General features: G+C 39.5%; 1 protein-coding gene across 12 annotated transcripts in view; it reads right to left on the minus strand.

Annotated features, from left to right (window-relative positions):
• smoc1 (SPARC related modular calcium binding 1) overlaps positions 1-3,065 on the minus strand; it is a 56,286-nt gene extending 53,221 nt beyond the window's left edge. For all 12 annotated transcript variants that reach the window (XM_038728680.1, XM_038728678.1, XM_038728676.1 and 9 more), the window contains exon 1: positions 2,671-3,065. In XM_038728680.1, the coding sequence (XP_038584608.1) occupies positions 2,671-2,772 (102 nt within the window). In that variant the 5' untranslated portion in view covers positions 2,773-3,065. The remainder of the gene's footprint in view (positions 1-2,670) is intronic.
• Between the last annotated feature and the right edge of the window lie 7,523 nt (positions 3,066-10,588).

A 10,588-nucleotide genomic window follows, 5' to 3' on the forward strand; every position in this document is an offset into this window, starting at 1 on the left:
GCTTTGCCGCTCAGGCCTAGCTGTTTATGTTTGTTTTTCAATGAGTTTGAGTCTTCACTGATGCTGTCACCAAAGTATGCAGGTTGACTGTTCATCTCATCCCATCCCTGGCACTCAACAGATTGGTTTGATGAAGGGGATTAAGGATAGATGGGTAAAAGTGATTGTTACACCTCATTTCTGAATACAGCCCCTGCCCCCCGAAACACATTTCTTAGTTTAAAAATTGTAGGAAATGAGACTGTGTCAGCCTGCCCACCACCTGCCTGCTTGTTAGACAGATCATTCCTAGTACAAAATATGTTGTTGCTGTCATTAAGACCTTTTTATTAGAATCTTCTTAGATTGTAAAAAGCATAATTTCACATTAAGAATTAAAAAAAAAGTCTGCTGATGAGATCATAAAGGTGGTTTCACATTTTGTTGAGTCACCCCCCCTGACCACCATCCTTAACCATCATCGCACAATCCTCATCTTCTGAGTGGTGCTGCCCTCTCTCTAGCCGATGAACAATTTGGTAAAACACGAAAGGAGACATCAAATTTACACAGGGAGTGGGACAGACAGACCTATCTGAACTGCACAAACAGCAGCAATCACAAGATAAAAGGTTTATATTGTCTAACGCTTTGTAAGTGTCCCAGTTACTCATATTCCCCAGTTTTGAGAAACTTTTGCACTTATTGCGTCATGGAGCCTCCAGGGAAATGAGAAAGGAGCAGTGCTATGCAGTGAAGTTAGCTCAGGCTTTCACCCCTGATATCAATGTGGAAAGTGGGGGTGTGAATTCTGGTATTACGGCAGCTGTGAGCAATGTTAAAAGTATCTACTGTGGTGGGGGTGTGCAGCTCCTCCTCTGTGCCCGGTCCAGGCCAGGAGGAGGATAAAGTGGATGCGGAGACAGTGTTCAGTCCTATGGGGATAAAGTTGATAGAGATGCTACAAGCCTTGGACACATTTCAGCATTTATTCCTACTGCTGAAAAAGCTTTTGTCTCTTGAAGTGTCAACTTTTTGAGGACTAAGAAGCAGCCTTGTTTTCAAATCTGCCTCTATGTTGGAGTTTATCCAGTGTGGTTTTGAAAAGGCTGAGGCTGATAGAGTTTCTGAGACTGCAGAGGAGCATATAATCATTTTAACTAAAGCTAGAATAGAAAGAAATAAGTAGAATAAGCAGTTTGGACTACCACAAGACAACTCAGATAGGTTGTTAGTCACAGAAAAGTCAGATAAAATCACCTTTCTTCTTATTCTCTAAACTTCCAATCACTTGATGTATTCTCTTTTGTGGCTAACAACAGATCTGCTACCTGGATTGGTCACAAAATCAATAAAACAAACTCCAAACTCACTTGTTTAACAGTCATATCATACACTTTGCATGGACTTTTTCATTATTTGACCAGTAGGAAAACAATTAGAAAGTAAGTAACAGAGAGGGGATTACACAAAGACTCCATAGAGCCATCTTGACCACAGTGTCTTGTGCAGGGAGGGAGGGAGGGAGGGAGGGAGGGGGGGGATGGTTTCAAAGACATTGTGAAATAGTTCCAATATGTGTATGTGTATGAGAATTACATATTCGCCCCCTCCCCGAGTCACCCCCCCGACCACAAATATTACACTGCATCTGTGAAACAATGCTGTTCCCCATCACTTATTTCTCTCTGGACCTGGGCAGTGCCATGGGTTTTTGTGAAAAAGCTTCAACAAGAGGGGGGAACAAATAAAGCAGTGTGTGTGAGAGAGACTTTAAAAAAAGAGATGGCGAAACCTAACAGTGACAAAGATCTGTCCTAGAAAAGTAGAAGGGATAAAAGCAGGGATGCTGAGGTGAAGGAAATGCTGGTTAGTGATCACAGTACACAGAATAAACTATTCCAATTCCAGTCCTTATAAACAGCCAGTTATCATGTCTTACACTCTGTTTGGAGTATCATACGTTCAGGTTTCAACACAAAAAAAGTACACAAATTGCTAACTCTTCTGGATTAAAATGATAGACCGCTTAAATGTCTTTTTCGGGAAGCTGATCACTGAGCCCACTAAGCAAAAATACATTTTTCCCTTTACAACTATGTGTATAACTATGTAGCTACTAAATGTACTAGGCCTTTAAAGTTAAGTGGTTATAGTTTGTGAGTTAAAGAAAAACAACATGATGCTCAAAAGCATTTAAACTGTCAACATTACAATTAACACGACATGTTATTTTGGAGTCCTTGTGTTTCAGTTTGAAAATTCATTCAATTTGACTGGCCATTGACTTTATTGATTGCTTTGTAGGACTATTATTATAGGCTACTATAAAATCACAGATTAAGGTCATCTTATACCTTCGTTGTACCCCTGGTCTGCACTTGAACGCACTTATGGATAGTCTCATATCCATGTATCCACGTGTTTCTACACTTGTATAGGTTTCAGTTGAAACACTTGAGGATAGCTGGAAGTACAGTTAATTTATCAAAGCGATAAATCATGCCGTCTAAACACAGTAAAGTTATAAATTAGCCTGTAGTTTGTATATTGTTGGTGTAAGGTTTAGGGCTAATGTGTAATCTAATCAGTTTTACAATATATAATTACACATTATCACATTTGGCACACCATTTATTTTGCCATGGCACTTTTTGCACGATGCTCGGTAGACACCAGGTATGAACTCACCCGTGAACCAGGCTTCTGTGCGGAGACTTGAGGCAGGTAACACAGAAACAGAGGCGCCAAAAAGTGAGAAAAGGTGAAAAGAAGAAAACTTGACAATAACATAATTGATGTTAGGCGAGCGCAGCGCAGGTAGCGGCAGGTAGACTGTGTGTGTCCGTCTGTCACACTGATGATCAACAGGTCCAAACCGTGAAAAATAAAACGCTCCAAACACACTCCTATACTCTCTCCACTCTACTTTTCCTTTTGTCTACTTGTTTCTCCAATAACTATTCACATAGTGTCACGCGTCGGATGAGAAATCATGACTTGGCGGAGATCATGGTGATTGATTTTATCCACTGCGGGAGGATCAGCTGTTCATCGCGGCTTCCACAGGTTGAGTCGCGCCTGTATCCATTGCAACTTCATTTAAAAGCAAAGGAAGGAGAAGCAGCGCTGACTGACACTCCCAGCTGTCCAATAGCAGCGAGGGATGGCGTTTAAAAGGCCACGCCCACCTTTTAACTGGTCCAAGATAAACTCCCCACAGAGGAGAAAAGGCTGCTGTGGTCAGTCAGGGGAGAGAAGCAGGAGACTGAGCAGCTGCAGAGACACTCAGTGCATTATCATCAGTCTTTGAGAACAGGGACAATGACCGAGCAATTGTGAAGTCAAATTCTAGGTTCTCATCCCCATTCAGAGACACATAATGCTCTATAATAGCCAAGTATCCTGCTGCCGTGACATTTAGCCTGTGTACTTGGAATGGAAAACATCTATTGAGTAAAGTCAATAGCTGTGACAAGCACTGCAGGGGGTCAGCCTGTGTTTGTAGATCTGTGTGTGTGTGTGTGTGTGTGTGTGTGTGTGTGTGTGTGTTGGAAGAATGTGAATTCAGTGGTTGATTGAACAGTTGTGTGTGCCACTTTATCTCTAATAATTGTGCATAAATTATCCTATCCTATTATGAATAAAAACTCAGCATTAAGACATTTTTCAAAATAAATATGTAGTTCTTAAAACTTTCTTAACAAGTTGCAGTGAAACTATTTTTAATTCATTACAACGCACAATTTAATTAGGGTGCCATCTTTAAAAATACCCATGTTTGATTATGATGGACTTTGAATAAGAGAAAGGCTCTGGATAAATCTTAAATTAATATTGAATTATTAATAAGATGTTTAACCACTATAAATATACATATATATCACAATAAAGCAAATGTATGTAAATTACATATAAAATAATCAAATGTATGATGAATACAAACTGTATACTACTGTTATGCATTATATTCCTTATTTGACGTATTTGAGTATTCCTATTCCATGCTGCTTTATGCTTCTTAATTTCTTGGAAAAATATTGTAATTTGAATTTACTATGTTCACTTAACAGTTTTAGTTGTGTTGCAGATAAAGATTTTACACATTAGACATATGATAATCATACAAAATATGAGACACTTTTATAGAACTGTAAAATGGTAATTACACATTAATGCATCGGTTCTAATAATCCAATAGGCTGTAATATATAATATAATACACACTGAGTGGGGTGTCATTTTGATGCTTTGTAGGCACTACTTAAAATACACTTTGCTAATAATACTTTACTTAAGTGACATTTTCAATCTAAAGACTTTTTCTTGAATGAAGTATTTTTATATTGCAGTATTGCTTCTTTTACATAAGTGAAGGATCTGAATTCTTTTCCACCACTGATCATATTGCATAATTGTTTAGCTTGACAGAAAAGCTTTCTAAATGGACTCATAAAACTCGTCCCACAGTAGTCATCCTACAAACTCTCAACTTCTGGCTCCCACGTCCTCTTGCTCTCTGTCCTCTCGCTTTCTTCATCTTTTCCCTTTCAGATAAATTGTGTAGCCCATTGAAAGCCAGTTCAAAAAGAAGGTGGCGAGACCAAAGAGGGTGAACTAGGGAAGCTGAGTGTTGAGTGCAGGTGTTCAGCTTCAGTTCAGCAACCCCTCAATCCACAGAAACTGGGTTTTTAAGAACTGAAAAGGGCCAGCCGGTCACCCTTTGCTGCAATGGCTAACCCCCCACCACCACCACCAATCCCCTTCTCTCAGTCTTTGTCCCTATAGATATTTTTTAATTGTTCAGCTGCTTTTTGAGTGCCTCAGTGAAGAGCCTTGTAATTAGAGCTATTGAGCTGCTGGAATTGGCACAATTAGGGTCAGCATTAATGATTTCTGTGTGCACCAGGCGGTTTCAGTAAAGGGCGATTTTCTCAGAAAGGATGGAGAGAATTTGTGAAGAGGGTCAGGCCAAATGCAAGAGAAGAAAAAGGAAGAGGGCAGTTGAACATAAAGGGAGACAAATTGAGACCTAAACGTACTTGAGACAGTCAATAAAATGCATTCTTGTTTGTTGGACCACCGTACAGACTCAGCAAAGCGACCGTGTAGTATCATTATCAGAGCTGTGAGAGGTGGGATGCGCCTCAGTCCAGTGCTGTTTCTCACCCAAGGGCCATTATCTTCCCCCCTCTTCTCTGCTATGTGCCAGCCTGTCCACTCATGTCCTGGTGTGAGCGGAGAAATGCTGTGGGAGGTGAGGATGAGGAGCAGAGAGGGGGAACAGGAGTGTCTCTTGGAATGTTAACGAGATCAATTTATATCTGCTCTTCCCTCTCGCTTCAACCCTCCACCCCTAACAAAGAAGACAAAGTGGGTGTAAAGCTGTTGTAGGGAAAGCATGGCTCGAAACTTTAATTCTGTTGTCATTTGGCCGAGCATGAAAGAAAACCTCTGACAACAACAACAAAAAAAAATGAATGAATGGGCATGCTGAAAGGAAATGTATTTCCCAATTACTGCAGCGGCCCTTCCAAGGGCACCCCAGCCGCTGTGCCCCCGCCGGCATACACCAACTACATACGCCCGAAAATTAGCAGGTGTCTGTAGACACAGAAACAGACGGAGCAGGACAGAGGCCACCCAGAGATCTGACGGTCGGAGGGGAGGCGGATTTAGCACAGATGTTCAACCATGATGTCACATGTATGAAAAGAACACACACACAGAGTTCAGATGTGGTATGCTGAATGTTGTGGGTTAAAAGAAGTTATAATGGAGGCACAAACTAGTTAGTTTTCCCATTATTTTATTTTTTTTTACAGTTATTTACAGTATAATAAATTAATAAATAAATTAACCACATTCTTTTCAAAGTAAAATATATTTTAGAAGGAAATATTGTACCTTTTACATCTGTATTTACTGGTTACTTCACGTATTGTCTTTGACATACTTTACATACAGTATAATACACTCAGTGGTAGAAGTTAATAAATAATCCTGTACTGTGCTAAAGTAGATACTTGTTTTTCCATTTACCAGTATGTTACTTTATACTTCTACTCTCTTTTTTAGAGAGATCCTACATTTTACTGCACCATCTTTATTTGACAGCTGTACTTTAGTTCATTGATATATTTAAGATTAATTAATACATTAATATTATAGATTCAAAACTAATGATATGTACAATGAAATGCCAGTGATTATAAAACTTGATAATTTGTTAAAGAATAAACAACCGCACAGTATAAAAGTATGAAGTTATTAACATCAACTCCACTTTGACCAGCTACAATACAAAAATGCTGCTTAGATGTTAACACTATTACATTAAAAGTAAAAGTCATGCATTTAAAATTTTACTTGTGGTATTGGTACTTACAACTTACATAACTACAGGATCTGAATACTTCTTCCACCACTGGAGTTGTTCAAGTACTGTACTTACATACAGTTTTGAGGTACTCTCATTCCATATTATGTGACTTTCTACTTCTACTCCATTACATTTCAGAATGAAAGATTGTAGTTTTTACTCCATTTTATTTATCGGACATCTTCAGTTACTTTGAGATGATAAAGACCAAACACAATTACAGCACTGAATGAAAGACAGATCGAAGGACGGGGGGCCGGGTCGTGGGCTGAACGGAAAAATCGGAGGTCAGATAGAAAGCCCACTCCTTTTAAAGTGTCATCTGGCTTTCATTTAATAAATTCCAGATATTTTACATGAACTGGCCGCAATTTTCAATAGCTCCTGAAAACGAGGAGCCGTGTATAGCAGTTGGTTGGCCAAGAGTTCTGGACAGCAGCAACCTAGCCTCTTATTACCCTCTTCAAACACACACTTGCACATAAACACACACACACTGAAGCTGATGTAGGAGCATGCCTAGTAACGGAAACGCACAGCAACAAATAAATAAGCCCACAAAGCCGAATTATCCATGACATTAATCAGAGATGTGAGGGATTTTTACGTAGTGAGAGAATGAAAGAGAAAGTGGCAACAGAGAGCCAAGGGTGTGAAAAGGGCTATTGAGTCTGGACTGGGGTGTCCCGCACCTGCACTGTCTATTCACCCCACTGTTTACACACTGTCATCCACAATTAATACCTCGTGGGGACTGGGCTGCATGCCCTCTACAGGGCCCCCGAACCCATCCAGGGCCCTTATGGATGCCTAATTGAGCATACTGCTCTCCTGATTGAATTAACAGCTCTGTCTCTGGGACCTTTTCCCCTTCCACCAAGGAGGGAGACTATTCCACACCCGCATGGGACCCCTGTACCGTCCCACAGAAGACAGAGCAGAGGGAGGAGGGGGGTTGGTGGCTGGAGAAAGCATAGGGTCAGAAGGGGGAGTTGTTGAAACTGCCCAGAAAACGTGTCCCTTTCTGTTGGCAAACCGAGGTAGGATATGTGAACTGGGGGCAACGAAAGGTCTCAGTCTTCACAGGACCAGGGAGTTCCAGCAGGACAGAGCGAGTGAAAAGACGGGATTGTTGAGAACAAACACAACCTCAGCCTACAGTACTACAGTACTGTTTGAGTGGTACTCACAATCTGGTTGTCTGTTTTTGTGACACTCTTTGTTTTATTATTGTTGTATTTTGCAGCGCAGATATTAATTATTAGAGTCAGATGTGTGGTTTTTAAAGGAAAATACAGTAACACCTTACTTTACAGGTCCATAATTTCCTGGGCAGTTCCCTTAAATTAAGTATATCATTTGGTAGTAGTTATAAGGAGGATAGAGAGGTCAATTGGTTCACTTTCACTTAATTAAGAATTTAATTGCTTGTGTAACCTAGAATCTTTCCATCAGTGCTCAGTTGAACATGCTAAAATGTAAAATGTGTCTATTTGTCTGCAGCTTTACAGTCCAACAAATATGAAGTTTCCAATAATAAGTTGATATTTTATTGTGTTTTAGTCTCATTATGAAGTTATTAACATTGTCGAAAAAATCTCCAGAAATTAACATAATCAATCAATGCAGCTAAATATAGTCTAACTAACATAAATGTCTCAGAACTATGTCTCTATTTTCACATAATCAATACCAAATTACATAGTTCCTGAAATGATTAGGAAATTACAAACCCAAGAAATAAATTGTTACCGATAACAGAACAAGATTATATTTTGTTCCAATAATCAATACATTTATCCATGACCTAAGAATTATGATTAAAAGAATTATATTGGCTGGATGGGAAAGCCATTATGTTAAAGACATACATTATGATTTTACGCCAATAATAAACTGCAACAATTTTAATAGCGGAGGACAGACTTTAAATGAAGAATTTATTTACAGTGTAATTGAATATGTTATCACACTGCAGTTTTCTAGCTAAGGCCAAGAAAAAACCTACATAAATACCCACATATTAGAAATTAAAGATCTTAAAGGCAAATATCAGCCTGTAATTTATGTTTTATTTTTCACATTTTCTCCCTCTGAAACAGTTTGGTTATGTAAAAAGACATGAATAACATTGTAGTAGTCTTTTAAAAATTCCAAGGTATATGATCACATATGGTTCACTGAACTTGTCTGAATAGCATTTTACACTCACTAAAAATGTTCCACTCTGAGCGAACACCCCTACAGTGTCCTGTTGGCGCAAACCATTACAATAGTAGTAAAATATAATAATGTGGAAAATCAGTAGCCCCCTGGAGAGGTGGAAATGCACTGAGACCGACTGTATCCTCTTTATTTCCAGGTCTGTGAAAGAGTTTGCCATGTCTTTATCCGTACTTGTCAAAGTTCAGCACACATTTAGAGCTAAAAATCAGACCTGGCTCTTGAAGGGAGATGAAATGGGTGAATTCATCTCAGCTGAGGCTGCCGAGTCATGTAGCCAAAAGTGGTTATTGTCTGAGTTCCCCGAGTTTTTCTCTGTCTGTAATCTCTTGGCTGGATTCATTTGTTGCCTCTGTGTAAGAATAGGCTTCCTTCAGTGGAGTGAACGGCACATAGATCCTCTTAACAGCACCAATACTGCCTTCACTTTGATATTCCAGCGTAAGACTTCTTAATCAATCATTTGCTGCTAGATCTCCCAGTACTTCAACAGTTTTTTCAAACTATGAGAACTGATCAGTTTGTACTTGTACTGTGATGTTATTCACAGGAGCAGAGTGCTCTTCTGCATTAACAGACACTTTTTATTGAAGCACTGAAATTAAGTATTATATTTGTTATTATTGGTTATTGTTTCTGTTTCACTGTTTCTAGCCATCATCTTTTCTTTTAACATTCTCTGTTTTTAGTTAATGCTCTCATGCAGCAAATCAGGTTATAAACTTATAGTTTACCGACATGACAGGCATCCAGTTTTGAGGAGCCAAAGAGGAAAAATTGTTTGGCTGATTTCTTTGGAAAAACTGTCAGCTTAATAAATATATTCATCAAAGACACTTTTAACAAAACATTTGCAAAAAAATTAAAACATTTAGTTTAATGTCTTACACTGCTTTCTAAATGATTTACTGATTGATTGGGTTTAAATTTAGAGAAAACGTGAATAATTGCAGATAGTCCTATTTAGAAAATATAAGTAACCCGGAAATCTGTTTAATTATACTATTTTACTATAAAATAAATCAGATTTTTTTCCTGTATACGAATGACGGCTTTGGCACCTTCAGACTGGTTCCCACTACAGAACCAGTAGATAAGGGAATGCTCCAAGTCCTCGCCACCAGCGGGGCATTGCAGTGGTCTCCATGACTGCACAGAGCAGCTCACCTCTCGATGAACCCCCAAGTCCAGCTTTGGCGATGGGGAGCATGCCCTACAGTACCAAAAACAAAAACACAAAACTTCTGTCGAGCATACCCCTGCACCAGTGAACTGTGCAGCAACCACACCATGCCCCGCTCCCCTTTGGCCCCCCTCCCAGACCCCATGCCCCTGGTTAACAAGCCAGCCAGCACGTTCCCTGTTGTCACTTGTTACCCCGCTGTCCTCCTGATACTGCTCACGGGCGGGGACAATTAAACTCGCACTGTTCCCCACACCGGGTCAGACGTTTAGTGGGTCATCATCGCTGTTTTTTTCACCCAGAGTTATCTAATCCTGATTCAACCGCTCTGACTGGACCCAACCAGACCAGTTTGTTGAAAGCCACTTTAAAAAGACAAATATACCACATTCGTTCATGTAGTTGGGTGTGGTGAAAGAAAAATAGTAGACGTAGAAATACACAACAGAGACAACTACTTTTTACTTTTTCTACCACTTGTAGAAGACCTGCTAGAGCAAAAGTTGTGTTATTGCTGCTACCACCAATTCTGCGGCAGTAGTAGTAGTGGTAGGTGTTTGTTTGTAAGTAGTAAGTATTAGTAGCACTGTAGAGTACAGTTAAGCTTTAATGTCCCTGAGAGGCAATTTGTCTTACAACAGCAGTCAATAATAAATAAAAATAGAATTTATGCCATATATATATACTATATACATGCATAAACCCATACACAGTTCGCGCCCACGACACCATCAGAAAAGCAGCAAAACAAACCCATCTACAGATAATCACAGGCCCAATCTCATTTTGTTTAAAGGGCCAATTGCTGATGGAATGAAAGA

This window comes from Micropterus salmoides, unplaced genomic scaffold (assembly GCF_014851395.1).
Source record: "Micropterus salmoides isolate LMB-PRFRI ecotype aquatic unplaced genomic scaffold, ASM1485139v1 Ms_hic_scaffold_19, whole genome shotgun sequence".
Lineage (NCBI taxonomy): Eukaryota > Metazoa > Chordata > Actinopteri > Centrarchiformes > Centrarchidae > Micropterus > Micropterus salmoides.